Consider the following 19,437-nt stretch of genomic DNA (forward strand, 5'->3'; position numbering starts at 1 on the left):
ACAAGTGTGAGCCACCGTACTTGGCCCCGGTGATGCTATTTTTTTCCTGTTCTTTTTATGAGAAGACCCAGGCACAGAAGCTGCCCTGATGACACCATGAAAACAAAAGCATAGGCGAAAAGTGGGGACTCGGGGCAGCACCCTGCTCTGCCACCAGGCAAGCTTTAGGAAGGGGGTGGTGGTCCAGGATGTCTGGAAAGCCTGTGATGGTACCAGAAGCTTCCAGTTCCACAGTGCAAATCTTGAATTGTAGGGTTCTGAGGGGCTTTCCACTCACTCCTTTTGCATATAGCTCTTGGAGCAAGGTGGCTTCTTGAGAACCCTGAGTCTCTCTTCATCAGAAGTCAGAATTCACTATTTACAGACTGGGGACTGTCGGCATAAGCCCACTTCTGGAAGAAGAGATATGAGGAGCGACATCCTGGCAATGGGACCAAATGGGACTCCTGAACAGCACGGCTTCCTTCCTGGCCAGGCAGGAGTCAGGGCTCTTGGCCCAGGGACTGTGCTCAGGGTCTGGCTCAGAAGTAGCACGGGCCCCTACAAAGGCAGGCCACCTCCAGGCCGGGGTCCAGGTCAGGGAAGGCAGACAGGAGAAAGAGCAAATGGCAAATGGCCACTCCCCTCGCTTCTGCTCGTTTTCTCATCTGTGAAATTGGGCTATCCTAGGTGATGGGTAAGATAATGACCAGCCCTTGCCAAAGACAGAGTAAAACACCCCTTTCTTCCAGAGAGCTTTGGGCAGTGGAGGAGGCCCGAGGCCACCGAGCCAAGACGGATAAGCCAACCCCAGCCCTGGCCCCTCCCCACCTCCATATCCATGCAGAGTTCATGGGAGCAAAAGGGCTTGGCATGGGACTGTCCTGAGGCCAGGCCCTGTGCCATGGGATCACTTGACCCCACCCCCACCCCCTACCCCACTGTAGAGATCAGGGGTTTCTTAGCAGGAGGCTGGAATGAATGCTAATTTTGCAATAAAGCCATCTGAAATTAATTCTCTGAACATAAGAACCCTGCTGAATAACTTGTTCATGCATTTGTAAATACTGATAATGTTGTAAAACCCCAGCTATCTGGCAGTCTATTGAGTGCCTCCTCAGTGTGGAGGTGATCCTGGCCCATCCATATTCATAGCCAATTAGCAATTAGCAGTTCCTGCAAGCCAGTACTGCCTTTGTATCTCCAACTTGGAGCCTGCTTTGAGCTAAGCTTAAGTTCCTTTTTCAGTCTTTGTGTATCCATAGCGTTTAAGAACCACCTGTCCTCACTCTATAATATGACTTTAGTATATCACATCAGGGGAACCCTTTGGAGTGTCCTGTGTTGTCTTGAATCAGGGCCATTCAGGAAACCAGCCTCGGGTTCTTGTGCATGCAGGGTGTAAGGGCGCAGTTAAGCGCTAAAGAGGCCACCGCAGAGCACACATGATTCACGTGCGACCCACATCCTCTGGACAAGTCTCCCAGACTGGGGTGGGGACTGGCAGATGGAGGCTCCAGGAAGTGCCAGGGTCCATTCCAGTGTGGCCCAGTGGAGAGGACCTCAGTTCCATACACAGGGGCATGTGTTCCTGCCCAGTTTGTAATTTTGCTACCTCTTAAAGTAGTTTCTTCTAAAATGTTAAATTACTGGCAACTGGGGTTGCTCTAGGCGAAGAATTATAAGCAGTACAGTCTAGACTGTGAGTGCTTTGTTACCTGAGAGAGGGAAGGTGACCCTTTGTAGGCCACCTGCTCAGCCCCGCACCATGTTGCTGGGGAAGACAGTGGCCCCAGCCCCGTCAGGCAGGGCCAAGGGTAGAAGTTATCCAGGGACTCTGGCAAGACCCTGAACTTTTTGGTAGAGGGTTCTCATTTGGTATTGCTCCTGCTGCACTGAGAGCATCCCAGTGGAGTCTTTGCCAGGTGGGGCCTGGCGAGGCAGAGCCAGAAGGAACAGAGCCCTCTTGAGAGGGGGCTGAGGGAGGGAAGGCACTCTAGGGAAGGGGCAGGAGGGAGGGGCGGGAGCAGCAGGTGAGACAGCAGCACTCGCCTCCTGTCCAGTGCATCCTGTCCTGTGCATTATAGGTCTGTGTCAGGAAGGGACTGGTGACTTCTCAGCTCATTGCCTGACTTCAGGTGAGGAAGTGTGACCAGCCCCACTGGAGGGGGCTTTGCCTCTTCTTATTCTTCAAGAGCTATAAATTGTAAACTGAGACCTGATGGGCCCAGAAACTTTAACTCCCATCCTGTAAGATACTAGGAAGAAAGGAAGATGGCACACTGCGGTGGGGTCTCTGAGCAGGAGGATGTGGGTGTTTGTGAGACAGACATTGCAGGGACAGAGAGGCAGACACAGCACCATGCACCCCGTGGAAACGCAGGGACCACCTAGGGACTGAGGATCCTGGGCGGCAGAGGCTGTTTGGTCTCCATGTGCTCTAGCAACTGGGGAAAGCTGCTTTGCCTCACTGATGACCTTTGCTCGCAAGGATAATGGAGTCACCTTCCTGACTGCTCAGGGCTGTAGGATGGGCACATGCATGCCAGTAAAAGGGAGAGCTTAGAAGGGGGCTTAGAAGACACTGGGGCCAGGGAGTTGGTTAGAGCCCTGCATTCCACCGCGCCGCATCCACCAGTTGAACCCTCGAGGAGCTGCCTGGTGTCAGGTACCTGTGGCCTGGTGAAGTGTCTGCTGCTTGAGCAGTCTGTGGTGGTCTCTGTGCATCACCCCAGGCAGGCTTCTGCTGCTGCAGCCTTAGCTGAATCCTGCTCACAGACACACACACATGTGTGCTTCTGCCCTGGGAGATGGTGGCCTGGAGCCTGAGTCCGGGTGACCCAGGGAGCGGGCAGGGGGGTTTTCATGGCTCCTGACAATTACACGCCTCGCCATGTGGTCTGAAAGTCACCATAGAGATTTCTGTGCTCTGGTTAGCAGTGTGCCGGCAGATGGTTTAAGTAAAGCCACAGCAGCTGCTGTAATTCACCTTAAAAAAGGTCGTAAGTATAAACCTGTATCCCAAGGCCATGTTCCATATGTAAACTTGTCATTCAGAATTGAGTTCCAGATATTTTCCTTCTTGTTGTCCAGTTGAGAAATTCTGTGAAGGACCTGGTAGCTGCAAGTCTCTGACTCATTTTTCCTTTTAGGAAATCCATAAAAATCGACTTCCTGCCCTCTCCCTTCATGATTCATGACCTTAACTCCCTGGGCATCACCACCTCCCAGCTGGCATCAAGAGCAGGGGTGGTGGCGTATTTAGGGTAGTTGCAGCGCTCTCCTGGTGACTGTGGGAGCAAGAGAAGAGTCCTGCTCTCCTGAGCAGTCCTGGGCTCCTGGTGCAGTTCACATGTGCAGGAGGCGCCGCGGGCTCTAGCGGAGGGAGGCCCGAGCATCAGTGACATGCTGAGTTCCAGAAGCAGTTGGGGCTTCAGCTGCAACTGAGCAGGAGCCAGGCGAACAGCCTGGGAGATCTCACCAGAAGCCCCAGCAGATGTGCAGGGAATCGCAGGATTAATGTTGGTAAGGGAAGGAAGGCCCCAGGCAGTTAGTTAGCTGGAGAAAGACAGGGCAGGAGTACGAGAGAAAATGATGCTTTACACACACATACACAGGCATACACATGCACGCACACAAATACACACAAGTACATAAACATGCTCTACACACCTGCTCATGTACACATATGCATACGTACACATACAAGCCATCTGGAAGCTTCCCTGAGGCAACGAGAAACCTCAAGCTCCCCATCTTCATCCCCTCCATGTCAGCAGAGAAAGGAGACTTCCATGAACCAAGTGAAACAGAAATGGTTGGTGTGTGAATTCATACCACTGGTCAAGCAAGAGGGGAGGTGGTCTAGCCCATCCAGTGTCTGCCAAGGCAGGGTGATGGTGACGGTGACCACGATCCTAACAATAATGATAGCTGCCATTTATCGACTTACTTAGAGCTTGACTCTGCCACATGTTGTAGAAGCACTAAATTCCTGCAGTAAAGGATTATTTATCCCCGTTCTATGGAAGGGAATCTGAGCCACAGAGTGGCTTGCTCATTTTTGTCCAGGGCCACACAGCTCCTAAGAGACAAAGCCAGGACTCAAATCCAGGTCTGACCGGCCCCCTGACACCACCTTCTCTGGTCTCAGGTACAGCATGGGTTCCCACCTAGCATTCATGCAGGACACCAGGTGAAGCCGCCGACTCCTTCGGGAACCAAGGTGGATGGGGGCAATCATCCCAAGTTGGAGGGAAAGATATGAGATAAGAGGCCAAAACTGTTGAGAATGGAAACATCAGAATATCCTTGGTCCCCCAAGCAGTGGTCCCAGCCAAAGGAAGCAAAGCCACCAGGCTCCACAGCCTGAGACCACTCAGCTGTTGGGAGAAGATGGCAGAGGAGCAAGAGTGCAGGACTGGGGAGAGAGGGGCTGCATTCAGGCCTTCTCTGCACATCCTAAAGCCTCAGTTCACCTGCTCTAACTGGGGTTACCATTGCCATGGCTGAAGGGTGGCTGCAAAGACCCAGGAAGGCGATGCCCTGGGACAGCACCTTCTGTCTGATTGCTTTCCAGCAAGAGGCTAAGGCCATATAACGGGAATTGTTTTAAGCCTTTAATTAAAAAGTTAAACATACTTAAAAAAAAAAAAAAAAAAAAACATGTAAATAATGCTTAGCTTTGCCCCATTCTCACTTCTTGGAAGCAGCCATTGCTAAGGCATTAGCATGTAGCTGTCTCAGCTTGCAGCCTTCACCTCCCATGTGCACACCGCGGGCTGATTGCTCTATGCTTCCCATTCTGGGACTCACCTTTCCCCAGGATGACTCTCCTGCTCCTCTCTCCTCCCTCGTTCTTTTTCAATGGCTGCAGGGAACTCGAAAAGCACAGAAGGGCCATGATTTATTTGGCCATTCCTTGCTTGGTGAGTATTTGGGTTGTTTCCAGTTTTTCTCCATTGCAGACAAAGCTTCACTGAGCAGCCTCAACACACACCCCTGCACACACTCCCTGGTGCACACATGCCTTCCTGAGTCTACATGCCTAGAGGTGGAGGATTGCAGACGCAGAGGGTGGGCATCATTTCATTTCTAAAGTAGGACAAGACAACTGAACATCGCCCCATGCCTCAAGATGGGGGCTCACAGGGCCAGTGACGAGGACAGGCTTTGTCCCTTCATCACCAACCCTTGTGCCTTTCTCTCCCTCTTCAGGTACAAGATAACCTGCCAAAGCTCAGAGCTGGCCAAGGACATCCTGGTGCCCTCCTTTGACCCCAAGAATAAGCACTGTGTGTTTCAAGGTGATCTCCTGCTCTTCAGCTGTGCAGGTGCCCACCCCAGGCACCAGAGGGTCTGCCCCTGCCGGGACTTCATCAAGGGCCAGGTGGCTCTCTGCAAAGACTGCCTATAGCAGCTACCTGCTCAGCCCTGCACCATGCTGCTGGGGAAGACAGTGGCCCCAGCCCCATCAGGCAGGGCCAGGGACAGAAGTAATCCAGGGACTCTGGCAAGAGCCTGAACTTTTTGGTAGAAGGTTCTGATGTGGTATTGCCCTTGCTGCACTCCGAGCAGCCCAGTGGAGTCTTCACCAAAACAAAACGAGAGCGTATGTCAGGCCAGGAGCCTGGCTTGTCCCTGGCACAATGTCATTTCTGTTTCTCAAGGAGCAACTGTGGGAAGACTGTCACTGCAGCTGCTCCAGGGCAAAAGAAAGTCTCAAGAGTCCTTTAAAGCAAAACAGAAGGAATTGAGCTGATGGGAAAGAACTTTGAATGGGAACATTCCTAAACCCATTAACTTACTTATTCGGGTGGGAGGGAGGGGACCACGGGAGGGAGAGGAGGGATTGATCACAGGCTTCTTTTATTTCCACTGTTAATCATCCACCTTCACTATACTGTTCTGTCTGCTTTGGGCGGGGTGCAGGAGAGAGACCATGTGCCATGGGACTGGTGGCGTGTTCAGGGACAGCCATGGGGACTTGGCAGCTCAAAACGGATGGCAGCAGAGCAAAAGAAACTTTTGCTTTGGAAGCACAGCCGAACTCCCCAGGGCATTGTCATAGATGGCACCTAGAGCATGGGCTGCTTCAGTCGGGGGGACGTGCCTGTGTTGTCCAGAGAGCCCAGCCAGGGACTAAAAAGGAGATGAGGCCCCTTTCCTCCATCTCCCCATGACCAGACACATACCTTGGCCATAATTTATTTTAGAATCCCTTTGGGAAAGAAATACGGATTTTGGAGTTTCTGGTAAACTCACCCTCTCTCCAGTCCTGCTATGAGGAAGAAAGTAGAGATGAAGGACCCACACTGCTCATGGACTTGGAGAGGATTGTCTTTGAGCCAAGATGTGGACAGCAGTGAAGTTGGTCCTTAAGAACGTGTGGCACGACCGGAGCTGGGCTCCTGAGAGATGGGCTTGTGTTGTGTCCCCTGTGATGGCACCAAAGTCCAGGGAAGGGGGCTCTTGATGTCTGCTGGGGAAGCAGGGGCAGCTCAGGATGAATGCAGTGCCCTGTCCTGGCTGCTTCCCTGAGGGTGTAGCTTGCAAAGGAGGGAATCTGGTGCTGGCTTCTCCTTCAAGCAGGATCGCTCTGACTTGTTGAATAATCAGCAGGTTGACCTGGTCAGACACACTGGACCTCACCTTCCACACCCTGGACCCCCCATGCTCTGCCTTTGTGTAAGTCCCCACCCCACCGAATCATTGCTGCCATACTCTGTACAAGTTTGTAAGTTTCTGGAAAGCCCCTGACATCTCCATGCTGATGCGAGTGAGCCCCCTTCTGCCTAATGTGAGCAGTTGGCATCATCCACTTGGCCCCTGCTGGGCACTCCAGTCGCTCAATGATGTGCTCTACGCCAGGGCTTCCAAGCACCCTGCCTGCTAACAGAGGGCAGCCCGGTGGAGCCCTCTGCTGGGCAGAAGTGATGGGCAAGGCTTAATGGCTGGTGGCTTTCAGATGTGAGGGAAAGGAAGAATTCTACTTCATGAGGACTAGAGTAAGTGTGGGGCCTTTAAGTCTGGAAAGTTACATTCTGCTTCTTTCTCAGTTGCTACACAAATGTGCAGCCAGCCTTTTTTCTTAGGCCCACTGAGATCCCTGCTCAGTGGGTCTGAATTGTACCTCCAGTCTAAGAGAATGGGGGGTGGGGAGGGTACCCGGGGCCGCCTCCACTCCTTAGGTGGCCCCTGAGAACATCTGCCAGGGAGAGTGCCATGGGGAGGCCTGTGCCCTGAGCATCCTCACAGGGACGGCTCCAGACCTGGCTGAGAAAAGCCTCTGCTTGGGCCTAGGAAGAAGGGCAGAAGTCCAAAGGAAACCTTGGTGAGTGCGTGTGTGTGTACGAGCCTGTGCATTTCTTTAAGCTTAAAGCAAGGGCAGTTTCCTGCAATAGGAGGGCAGATGACTGGCATCCTTGCTGTGAGGAAGAACTTTTTCTTTGTGAATGGGCCTCTTGGCTGTACCCTAGGGTGTGGGAATTTGCCTGGGCCAGTGCCGCCCTCTGCTGGGCTCTTCCAGGAGCATTGAACACTGACGATGTCAATGCAAGCATCTGACCAACAGGGGGAGCCTGCAGGCCGAGCAAAGTTTCACCCACTTATACACTGCTACTTAAGCAAGGAAGCTGAAAAGTAACCTTAGCCCTGCCTTGTGTTCCAAAAGCTGCAGGGATCATTTGCTGACTGTCCCTAAGTTCAAGGCCTCCCTACCTTCCCCTTCTCCAAGTCACGACTCCCACCCCCCGCCTGGGTCAGGCAGCCCAGAAGAGCACTTCTCTGCCATTTAAAAATCCCTCTTTCGTCCGGGCGCAGTGGCTCACGCTTGTAATCCCGGCACTTTGGGAGGCCGAGGCGGGCGGATCACGAGGTCAGGAGATCCCAGCTACAGGCTGAGGCAGGAGAATGGCGTGAACCCGGGAGGCGGAGCTTGCAGTGAGCCGAGACCGCGCCACTGCATTCCAGCCTGGGTGACAGAGCGAGACTCCGTCTAAAAAAAAAAAAAAAAAAAAAAGTCCCTCTTTCGTGCCCCCAGTCCAGTGTTGGCTGGAAGCGTGCCGGAGTTCCACCGGCAGGGCAGCTGTTCTGGGAGCAAACAGGCCCACACTCCAATTGTTTAGGGCATTATCTGAAGAGTCAGTGACCCCTGAATGTGTTCTGACTCCCAGGCCTCCTCAGACTTGACCCAGGTCTGGTCAGTGATCCTGAAGAGGAAACTGGGGAGGGGGCTTCCATCTGCCCTGCGTGGAAGAGGAGAGGAAGGTGCCCCTGACTGTGGGCTGGGAGCCTGTGGAGGCTTTGCCATTGCTGATCTTGATAGAATCCTAAACCAATGTATAGCTGACGACAGTTCCATGGGGAGAGAAATCCTAAGTTATGATTAATTCTGCGCTATAATGTCTGGCCTGTTTTTTTGGATTATTTTCCCCATTGTGATCCTAAGCTGTTAAAAAACTTGAGAGAAAACATCTAATTTACTAAAAGAGAAAGCTTGCCATTGAAAGGTGAATACTTTGAGGAGTAAAAAGACTTCTTTGAATGCCAGTAAACACCTCATTTATTTGGTGTATGCAGTTTGATTTGCACATGTATAAATGGAGATGCTTTTTTTCATTTTTGCTTGGACTGGGTTTTTGTCACTGCTCATTACAGTTTGCTTTTTTGTGTGTTTGTTGTGCGTTTGGAGATATTAGTTTCTTTGGTGATATTTGTTCCCTTGATGTGCCTTTCACTTTTCTTTGGGGTTAGTTTTTGGAATCTGGATGCTGTTGAAGGGCAATAGCAGACTCCTCCAGCTAGGAGACAGGACATGTTCTTGAGTCACTGTAGCTGTTCAGACTGGACACCAGAAGCTCCCTGCAGCCACCCTGCCAGGCCATAGTGTGTATGCATGTGCACTTCCACCCCCAGCGGAGGGTGTGAAGCCTTGGGAACCTCAAGAAAGGGCTGGATTCTGCCATACCTTTTGGTCTACCTTGGGACTGCTGGTTGCCAGTGTGTCAACCGGCCTGTGTTCCCTGCCACCCACGCACTTGCTGAGGTGTGGCTGAGGCAGAAGCATGTGAGCAGGTGCATCCACAAAGTTCAAGGCCCTGCTTGGAGAAGAAATACTTCAGCATCACGATAGGGAAAGAACGTGCACCTTTTTTGTTTCTTTAGTGAATGCAAGACTTAATGAAGGTGAATAATGAGCTTCCCCAAGCGCAGTTCAACTCACTGGCAGGGTTGACATCAGTATGACGTGTTGGACTGAAACTATATGTCTATAGGTAGGTACGTGCCTTTTAGAGTAGACCCTGGTGGCCACTCCATTTCTCCAAGGTGGTTTACCTAGCTTGTGTATATAATTAGACATTGCCACCCTCACCTCTGGCCAAAAATTCTTGATTTAAAAAAAAAAAAAAAAAAAAAAAGTCTATTTTGTTAACGACAGGCTCTGTTGTATGTGTTACTATCCCAAGCCTGGATTATTTTATTTATTTAAAAGTATTGTCATTTCCATATTGGCTTTATTCTAACCCCATCCATCCCTGTGGGGCTGCAGAGCATCTTCATGTGAGTAGACAGATGGACATAAATAGATTCATGCTCATTTAGGAAGCTGAGAGTTTCATGAAGCTGAGGGTGAGTTCCTGTGATTCTTGTTGGCTTCAACAAAAAGTGGGAGACCAAGTTTTTATAGCAAAAGACCAAATTAGTTGTAGAGTCTGGAATGCAGAAAAAAATCACCCTAGCTTTTTTTAGCACTTAGGGTTTTGTGAGGATTCAGTGTTTAGCACAGTGCTTGGCACATAGTAAGCCCTAGTAAATGTTAAATATTGTTATTAGTGTTTCCTAAAACTTGAGAAATAAAGAGCTGAGCTCATTCCCTTCCTGTTGATTCAAAAATACCTACATGAAAACGTGATTCCAAGTTGATTGAATGTTGTAGGAATTACTGGTTTAGAGTAGCCCAGTTCTCGGCCTACCCTGCTGGTTGGGATTTTACTGTATTCTTGAATACACTGGTTTGAAAATATGCCAGACTTCAGCCCCCAAGGAAACAAGGCTGCAAGAATTTATGAACTCCAGCTGGAAAGGGTAAAGGTGACCTTTGGCTAGCAACACACCGGACCTTACCTCACTGATATCTTTCAGAACATTCCAAGGGTTTTCCTCAAGGAACATTTTTGAGCTAGAAATTAAAATGGGTTATCTGGCAGACTGCACCCCTTGAGTCAAAGTTAACAGTATTCCTTTGAATGCAGTAAGGGAGGCTTTTCTGCGTTAAGGGAGACCAGTCGAACTTACGCATTCCCCAGGCAAGTCCCTTTGCCGCCCCTACAGCCTGGGGTGGCCCCTCCTGTCCTGAGGGATGGAACTCCCAGGCTGGTTAGCTCTGCATGTTTCCATCAAATTAAAGGTTATTCCCTGGCCTCATCCCAGAGAAAACCAACCCCACCCTGCCAGCTGCGGGCAATAGGGCAGGGATTTTGGCCTCCCAGAACACCAGCTCCTAGAGGCTGCTCATGATTGAATGATGTTTTCCCGAATCACCTAAATATTGGTTTGCTTTTTGTTTTGGGAGAGGATTTGGCCTCTTACTTCCCCAGTGGATTGAAAGTAAGTTTTATCTCCTGCCCTGTCTTGGCACAACTCTGGATAGACTGCAGGTTGGAATTTGCTGGAGTTTGGTGTCTTTTTCAAATTCCTTTGGATTCTCTTCAGCCAAATCAGCAGTCTCGTCCTGTGGGTGCAGTGATTGCAATTTCCCATCTGCAAAGCATGTCTCTCTAGCCCAGATTTTGTGGAGCCTTAAGATACTCCCTCGCTGCCACCCTGACCCCACAGCTGGAGAACCCTGTGCTTATGTGGAGGGCAGGGCCACTGTTGATGGAGGATGGCGGGGAAGGGGTGGTGCTCAAAGCATCTGTGGTGCTGGAGGTCTCAATGCCTCTCAGGACAGTAGGTCAGGAACCTCAGCGCAGCTTCACGTCTGCCAAAGCTGAGAGGGAGCAAACTTGGGAAGCATTTTGCTCACTGTCCTACCCCAGTTTTAATAGCGTAATAGTTGATGCCAGAGGAGATGGTGACGTCCCTTCCACTGCAGTTGCGGTCACAACCTTGATGTCTTTAAGCTAATGGCCATTTGCATCTGTATCTTCAAACAGATCCTGGTTACAGCCATTTTCTATCATCATTCACTTCTGGGGTTAAGTCATGCAGGGTTCTGCAACCAAGGTGTCGCTGTCCAAATGTACTGTACTGGCATAGAGAGCACTGCTTTGTTTTCCACTGTTGTAGAGAAAACTAGGGAGAACTTTATTTTTCAATAAACTTTTCTTGTGTGACAGGTGGAAGTGATTTTTGGGGGGTGGGTGCATGCAGGGTCACCTCCAGAACAAAGCTGAGCTGCTGTCTAGGCACATCCCCAACACACAAGTTCCCCCAGCTGCCTTTCACGGTTTGCAGCACACTGTGGAAACTGCTGCTAGGAAGACAGGAAGGCGTATTTAAGGAGTGGAAGGGGGAAGGTTTTACTACTGTGTATTCTTTCTTTCCCTTATATATCACATCCACCGCTGCGCATGTTCGGGCACTCTCCTTGCACTGCCTTGCCCTAGAAGGAAAGTCAATTAGAAAGTGAACTGCTAAGATTTTGAGAAAAATCTTTAAGAATGAGCTAATGGCCCTATAAGGGGCTGAGCACCAGCGTCCATTGGAACTGGAATCGATTTCTGCCTCTCAAGAGCAGCTTTTGAGCCAGGAAGCAGTGAGCCGTGAGCAGTTGGTTAGGCAGATGCCCTGGAGACAGGGAAGGTCTAGTCTATGCCCCACCCAACAGTTTGTCTGCAGGTGACACTGGCCCTCATCTGCATGGCCTCTGAAGCTGGCGGGCTTCCTGGCTACTGCCCAAAACAGACCCCACGCAGTTCACGTAGCGTGTTTGTTAGAACACAAGGGAAAGCCAAGTACCTGCGTTTAGGCAACGCGACCAGCGTAGCTTCCCCTCCCTGTGCTTCCATGATGTATTTTAGACGACACGAGAAAACCAGCGGAAGAGAAACCTACAGGATCCTACACTTCCCAAACTTGCTTTAGTTCATGTTACATATTAACATCCGTTGACATACTCCTCAGTACTGCTGGAGAAGCCACCTGAAAGCATGGTACTGGACCAAGGTTCCATGACCTCACAGAACAAACTAACTCCCTTCTCTTCACCAGCGTGGAGGGCAGACAGGACCCCAAAGCTGGAACAAGGCCTGGGCGCAGCTGTCCCTCAGCTCCAGGTGCCAGGTGAGTGTGCGGCCCCTACCTGAGTGGTCAGAGAGGGCGACCTGCACCACAGTCCATCAGGGTCTCCACGCTCAGTCCCCCTAGGCACAAGCTCCCCCTCCCACATCCTTCAGCCACAGTGGAAAACCTCCCCATGTGTTGGTGCCGCATGGTGACAACTCCCAAAGATTGCCTTCCCATGCCATACAAAACAGGTAAAGGTGTTTATTGGTCGGCCACTACTGCCTGGGCAAGCAGTGGTGTGAGAGGTACAGACGGTGCAGGTTGGGGAACACTACAGAATCTAAACCTACCGCGACATCCGCTGAGAACGTCTTGTTCCTTACAGAGGGAGCGAACCATCTCCACAGACTGTAATGTGCCATTACCACTTAACACAGCATATAGAGATATGCATATACGGATAGACTCTAATTATTTATTACAAATAAACTGTTTCACATCTCTCAAAAATGGATCCAGTTTTCACGTGGATGTTCAGGTTCTGAATGTACAAGAAAGGGTCATGTGCTTATTTAATTCGTCCATGCAAAGCTTATACGTATATCACTAAGTACTTTAAAAAATAGAATGGTCTCCTTTTGAGCAAATCTGTTTAGATTTAAGATTAGTAAAACAGTATGAAACTAATGAGATACACTGACTGATTGATAGAAATTAGGAAGTGACATACTGATGATTCTGGGTATGTAAAGGGTGAGGGGTACAATCTTCCCTTAAGACCTGCCAGGAGAGGAGATACTTGGAACCAGGAGTGGCAGGGCCACCCAAGCTGGAGGAGGTGGGTCTGCTCAGTCCTATGCAGCGCAGGCTCAGAGCACCACCGGAGACCTCTCTGCCAAAGATGTCATCCTACCCGTGAGAACCATCATACTCCAGAGAATTGAAAACGCCAGTCCCAGCTGGAGACGGGGAAGCAGGTCCCCCCCATGGGCATTGTCCTAACATGTTTGATGGGGGCGGCAGGTGATGGGGGCAAGGTAGACCCACCTGGCTGGGCAGACCTTGTCTTGTAATGACAAACCATGTGAAAGAAAACTTCCAAAAAGAAACCAGATGTTCAGTTAAATATTGGCACCCTTTGCCTATGTGGAAACTTCTCATCTCGGTGGTCTCATGCGGACGCTGGCCCCCTTCACTCAAACATCTCGTAGTGACGTGTCTGCCTCACCCTCGGCACCATGTCGATGAGGAGTCTGCAAAGATGAAGACAGACAAGGTCACCTCCACGGCATGGGGCTGGAGAGCTTGGGGAAGCATATTTTCATTTTCTTTTCTCTGAGATAACTCTCATACCATAAAATTCACCCTATGTGACTGGGTGGTTTTTGGTATATTCATCAATTTGTGTTATCTCAGAAACCCCATGCCACCTGTACCATTCACTCCCCTCCTCCCCACGCCTGACGAGCCGCACCCTCCTTCCGGCCTCTATGGATTTGCCTATTGATATTTTATATAAACAAAATCACACAACATAAGACGTTTTGTGACTTCCTTCATAACATTTGAGGCTCATCTATGTTGGAGCGAGTATAACAGCGCTTCATTCCTTCTTGGGGGCTGAATGAGAGTCTGCTGCATAGATCTACCACATTTATCCATTCATCTGTTAATGGACAAGTGGGTTGTTTCTGCATTTTGCCTATTGTGAATAACTCTGCTGTGAATTTCCTGGACAACTTTCAGTGTGGAGGTTTGTTCCCATCCTCCTGCAGTGTATACCAAGGACTGGAAGTGCTGGGGCAAACGGTAACTCCGAGTTCTGGCAGCACCATGGTCCATTCCCACAGCCATGGAGGAAGGTTCCACTTCCGCCACGTCCTCACCGACGCTGGCAGTTGTCCCTCTTTTTGATGATAGCCATCCGACCTTTCCTTGAGCGATGGAAGCATTTTAACATTTAAAAGCACAGCACCCTTCAGAAACGGTCCCCTGAAAGGCTGGCTCCAGCTTGGGTGCTGAAGCCCGTGTCGGCGATGCCAGCAGGGCCTTTCTGCACTGCCTAGTCCCCTTTTGCAGGAAGTTCTCTAAGGCTAGGGAAGCAGCCTCTGGCCAGCACACTGTCACATCCCCCACTTGTGGCAGGAGGGGCTCCGCTTGTGAGGAAGCCACACAGAGGTGCTTCCCTGGGGGCACCGCGAAGACAGAGGAAGGAGCACAGATGTCAGGACACACAGAGTCCTAAAGGCATCAGACGGAAGTCAAGGGGTGCCTTTGTGGCTTAAAGGCCTGATATCTCTTGTCCTTGCCTCACTTCCGTGCCAGCCCCAAGGATATCTGACCCGTGCTGGGTGCTTTTCCAGTCACCTGACACTGGTCAGGCTCAGGAGGGGCACAGGTATAAAACGTGAACTTCAGAAGCCTTCTGTCGTTTCCTGACTGGGAAGGCGGTGCAGAAGGGGCACTCCTAGCTGCCAGGAAAGTCAAGAGGAAAGCACAAGAACCTACTTGACCCCATAGGCAAATATGGTGAGGCCGATCAGAACGCCTATGCTGCCGTCCAGGTACCAGACCGCCGAGTCATGCTTGAACACTTCGGCACTCAGAAGAATGGAGAAGCCCATCACGCCGCCCACAAGGGAGTTAAACCCTGCAAAGGAAGCAGAGAGAGGCTAGGTGGCAGTGCCAAGCAATCCAAGAAAATTACCCAAGTGCCAGTCCCGCCTCCACATAACTGGAGCATGTGCGGGAAGGAACGGTGCCCAAAGCTCTCACGAGTGATGGGCTCTCACCTGGGCCCATCAAGTCTCTGCTCAAATGTCACTAGATACCTCCCAGAGTAGAGCCGTCACCCCCACCATCATCCTGTACCTGCTTTATTTCTCTTCCGGGCACTGATGCCGTGTGTGGTTTACAGCTGGTCTCGCCCGTGCCCGCTAGAACGCAAACCTCCTAGAGGCAGGGGTGTGGTTTTCTGTTGAGTCCACAGTCCCCAGGACAGTTCCAGGCTCACAGTAGACAGTCAAATACTTGGGGACTCATATCTGAGTGTCTGCTGGGCCAGAGTCCGAGCTGGGCGTTCAGGATGTGCAGTTACCTATAAACCTTCTCAATCGTGTGACGTCACATTATCATCATCATCCCTGTTTTCCGATGAGAAAACTAAGAATGAGGTTAAATGTATTGATGGAGGTTATCAGGATTGAGAAGGGCTGGGATCTACCCGAACCTGCATCCTTTCCCTCCCGAGTCTCCTCTTCTAAGTCACCTGAGGTTTCTTCCTTTCCCTCCAGAAGAGAAATGCAAAGTCTATTATGCTAAGTTTTTTGCAAAATATTGGCTACATGGTTGGAGAAATGGCCATAAAAACAGAACTGGAGCTACTAGATAGCGACTGCCATCTCTCTTCACACAGCAGCCCACTGGGGCTCCCAGCTTACATGTGATACTTCTACTTTACCAGAGCTGTCAAAGGCCACACAGGAAGGGAATGGCTTAGGGTAGCTTCTAGGGTCTCCCCGCGAAGGACACCAGCTCCTCCCCTGCCCCAACACACTGGTGGCCCCAAAAGAAGCTCCAGGTCCACGCTGCCCAAGGAGGCCCTGGCAGTAGGTTTGTGCGGACCCGTAACATTCCACGCCAGGCTGGGCTTCCCCCGGGGCAGAGGAGGATTGCCGGGCGGGGGTGACCTGAGCAAATCTGCTCAGGATCTAAGGCGGAGATGCAATGGCCGCTCACAGGAATGGAAGATGAACCGCGGGCCTGCAAGGGCACCCCAGGGACTGGCCTGTGCCCTGCGACGCACTTGGCAGTATGCCCTTCTCTCCCCCGTGCTCAGGACACCTAGCTTTGGTCAAAGATACCTCATATTCCCCACACCACATCTACCACCCACCTGTAACTGTTCCTACAGTGCCCTGCTCCCCTGCCCACCTCAAAGGGCTTGGTTCTTGCGATGCTCCTCCCTTCCTCCTTCCCAGATTGGATCGCATCGTTCCTACTGGAATTAACCCACCTTCCTATCCCCATTGAACTCTTCCTGGACCCCACGCCTCCCCCATCTCCTACTGGCCTTCACAAAACCCGCAGAAGAGTCTGCCCGCTGCCTCCACACTCACACCTCTGCCCAGATTCCCTCCTCCCCCAGCCCTTCCCGAAGTCAAAGTCATCCTCATCCTGCTACCTGCAGTGGTGACAGGCCCCTTTCTCAGTGGGGGTCACATCCCCAGCCTCACACCCCCCTAGGGCTCTTCCTGTCCCCTTTGCTGGGTCCTCCCCTGCGTCCCCGAGTGTCCCAGGCTCCGTCCTCTGAGCTGACCCTCTGCCAATCCATAAGCCCTGCTCCCCGCAATTCCCAGCTTTTGTCCTGACCTTTGCCCTCAGGCACAGGCTCCTCACGGAAGCATCTCAGACTGACCACAGCCACAACAGAGCCCTGAGCACCGCCTCGCCCTCTGCCGCATGCTCCGTAGATGGGGCCACCAGCTCCAGAGGCCGGGATTCTAGGAGCCCGTCTTCCCTTACACCACCAACCTGCCCCTCGCCAGATGTTACTTCCCCACCTCATTCTCACTCTCCCCGCTGATCCCTGCTCTGCCCCGGCCACCTGTGGTCCTCCCTGGACCCCACCACAGCCAGAGGGACCCTCTGTCAGTGAGCAGCAGCCAGACTCTCCTGCAGGAAAGCCCCCATCACGGGCTCAAATCGCACCAGACCCCTCACATCCAGCCACACAACCCTGCGACAGCCACCCTGCCTACCCCTCAGGGCCACAGGGCTTGTCACCGTCGCCCAGGGCCTCCCTCCCAGCCCTGTCCTCAGCCCCCCAGCCCCTAAACTTCCTCCTCTCCACCCACCAGTCCCTTCTGCCTCCAGCTAACAGGCTGGCTTTGCCATTGTAACCGCCCCACTCCTCTCACTGGAAACCTAGGCTTAAGGACAGGAACTTGGCCTCTCCTTGCAGTATTCGAAGTCCCAGGACAGGGCCCGGCATTCATCGGGGTGCAAATGACCGCTGCATGAACAAGTGACCACACGAAGGAGGAAGTGGGCAGGCAGGCAAGGGCCCAGCCTGAGCACCACGCCTGCCTGGCTTCCTCAGACGGTCACCCCAGGAGAAGGAAGCCCAAGCCAGGTGCTGCTCAAAGAGGCAAAAGCATGAGGTTCCCCAGACAGCCACTAGATGTCCACTCAGCTCCACCAAGTCACCCGCTCTGCCAGCCAGCACCAAGGCCGGCCCAGCTTGCCATTCCTGACAACAGGCCCGCCAGGTGCTCCCTGATGCCGCACAGCTGAGAGGCCGGTGGCAGGGTCACCTGTTGGCTGCATCTTCTAGGAGGAGACCGCCCTGCCCGGCTCCGCTCACCTTTTGTGATGACAGAGCCTGACTCATTTCAGCTTCATTTCTTGAGAGTCTGCCTGAGGATGCTGGATCAAGCACACAGAGAACAGGGACCGAGTCCGTGGCCACCCGCCACTTTGCTCCAAATCTCAGGACCTTCCCAGTCCGTCATTCCACATGAAGAGCTCTGAGCCCCCAGCCCCCACCAGCGCAGCAGGCAGGCCCTGCCGTCACTCCCCTCTGCAGTGCCAGCCCCGCAGACTTGGCCCTGTCCCCACAGTTGCAACCACAGATCCGCTCTAATGAAGAAATGCTGTTACCAGTTTAGGAGCATACAATGGCACAAAATGATGGCTAAGGCCATCCTGGTTAGAGCTCCATCAGTCTGGCTTTGCCAACTGGATCAGGATCTGTGCAGTTAAACACATTCATTGTACACAGAATATTCTAATTTAAAAGTTTCTTGTGTGCTTGAAAGATTGTCATAGATGGGGTATTTGAGAACTGGGTGTGGAGCAGGAGAAGAGAGCAGGCCCCTGTTTCAGCGGGGCTTCCAGATTCGCCCCAGCTGTTCCCACAGGACTGAAGCTGTGCCCCTGGTCCAGAGCGCTCCCCCGGTGCCCTCTCATGCTCTTCCTCTGTCTGATTTGTAGTATGTGTTTGTTGTACGAAATCACATTACCCTAATACACAGCAAGCTTCAGCCCAGTCCCAATAGCAACAAACCCATAAATGACAACGTCCAAAGCCACAAACCATATGAGACCAGATTCACTGCACCGCACAGGTTCTCCATCAACCACACCCTGCTGTCCCCTTCCCCAAAGATCTGCCTCCCGGCTATAAGGACACCCCAGCAACAAAGGCAGCCGGCAGCATCAGCCTGGCCCACTTCAGCCTGGCTCCAGCTCGGGACCCAGCCGCCGCCAGGTGCTAGGGGAGGCCGCCCTCTCCCACAGAGGGGATGCTTGGCTGTGCCACAGCTTGGCTGGCAGCCACAGGGAACCCCCAAGGTTCATGACAGCCATGGCTCCCTGACCCCATCCTGCCCACCCACCTTCAAAAGTGAGGAAAGAAGAGAGAGAAGATAAATACAGATCGCTCCCTAGTTCTGCTAATCAACGAATGGAAGAAGCCCAGATCCCAGACAGTACAATTAGCAGGAGGCTACAATTACTCCTGCATGTTTTGCCAGCAACACACCCACCTAGCAGGGGATGGCAGGGCCACAGAGCACAGGGCCTCCTGGGAACAGGCTCAGGGGAGGGGGCACTGCCTCTGCTCTCATCAAACCCACTCAGCCAATTCATCCCCGCGCTGCTCATTCTACACCTACCCCACCACTTCCCAAACCCTCTCCCTCACCCCATCCGAGCTGCCATCCCTTCCTCTCCCCAGGCCTCCCCCTGCTCAGCTCCCAGCTCCCTCCACTCTGCTCCCCACCACCGATGACCAGCGGGCTCCGCAGAAAATAGCACTCATGTCGCCCTACCTGTTTCAACATTTGACAAAATATCCCACATCCCACCCTAGACCTCAAGCCCCGCCATGCTCTGTCCCCCATTTCTGAGTGAGGAAGGGACCCCATCATGCCCCTTCCTCACTCGGACTCCCTCCGCCTGGAGGACGGCTCTTCTTCACTCTTTGCCTGACTGTGAGACCGTTTTCACCCAAACCCCCCACTTTTCCTTGTAACGACCTCCTCCCTGGTTCACAAGTATGATGGAAATACTGCTTATGGGTGTGAAGGATTCGTGTGCGCGAAATCAAGGTCAGAAGTTGTTCATTAGAAAAGCAGCCTTACTGTTGTTCTCCTCTGAACACCATATAACATGGTGGAAGCCAGAACAGGGAAGCCTAGACCGAGATCGTGTATCTGGAATATCCAC

General features: G+C 52.1%; 2 protein-coding genes across 9 annotated transcripts in view; one reads left to right on the forward strand and one right to left on the reverse strand.

Annotated features, from left to right (window-relative positions):
- MGAT5 (alpha-1,6-mannosylglycoprotein 6-beta-N-acetylglucosaminyltransferase) overlaps nucleotides 1-5,445 on the forward strand; it is a 340,494-nt gene extending 335,049 nt beyond the window's left edge. For all 8 annotated transcript variants that reach the window (XM_023193752.1, XM_023193751.1, XM_023193756.1 and 5 more), the window contains exon 17: nucleotides 5,197-5,445. In XM_023193752.1, coding sequence (XP_023049520.1) covers nucleotides 5,197-5,395 — 199 coding nt within the window. In that variant the 3' untranslated portion in view covers nucleotides 5,396-5,445. The remainder of the gene's footprint in view (nucleotides 1-5,196) is intronic.
- Nucleotides 5,446-12,443: 6,998 nt separating this feature from the next.
- TMEM163 (transmembrane protein 163) overlaps nucleotides 12,444-19,437 on the reverse strand; it is a 268,565-nt gene continuing 261,571 nt past the window's right edge. The window contains exons 7-8 of the mRNA XM_023193762.2: nucleotides 14,716-14,857; nucleotides 12,444-13,460 (exon numbers count right to left, since the gene is read on the reverse strand). Of these exons, the coding sequence (XP_023049530.1) occupies nucleotides 13,400-13,460; nucleotides 14,716-14,857 (203 nt within the window). The 3' untranslated portion in view covers nucleotides 12,444-13,399. The remainder of the gene's footprint in view (nucleotides 13,461-14,715; nucleotides 14,858-19,437) is intronic.

The sequence above is a fragment of the Piliocolobus tephrosceles genome, chromosome 11 (genome assembly GCF_002776525.5).
Source record: "Piliocolobus tephrosceles isolate RC106 chromosome 11, ASM277652v3, whole genome shotgun sequence".
Lineage (NCBI taxonomy): Eukaryota > Metazoa > Chordata > Mammalia > Primates > Cercopithecidae > Piliocolobus > Piliocolobus tephrosceles.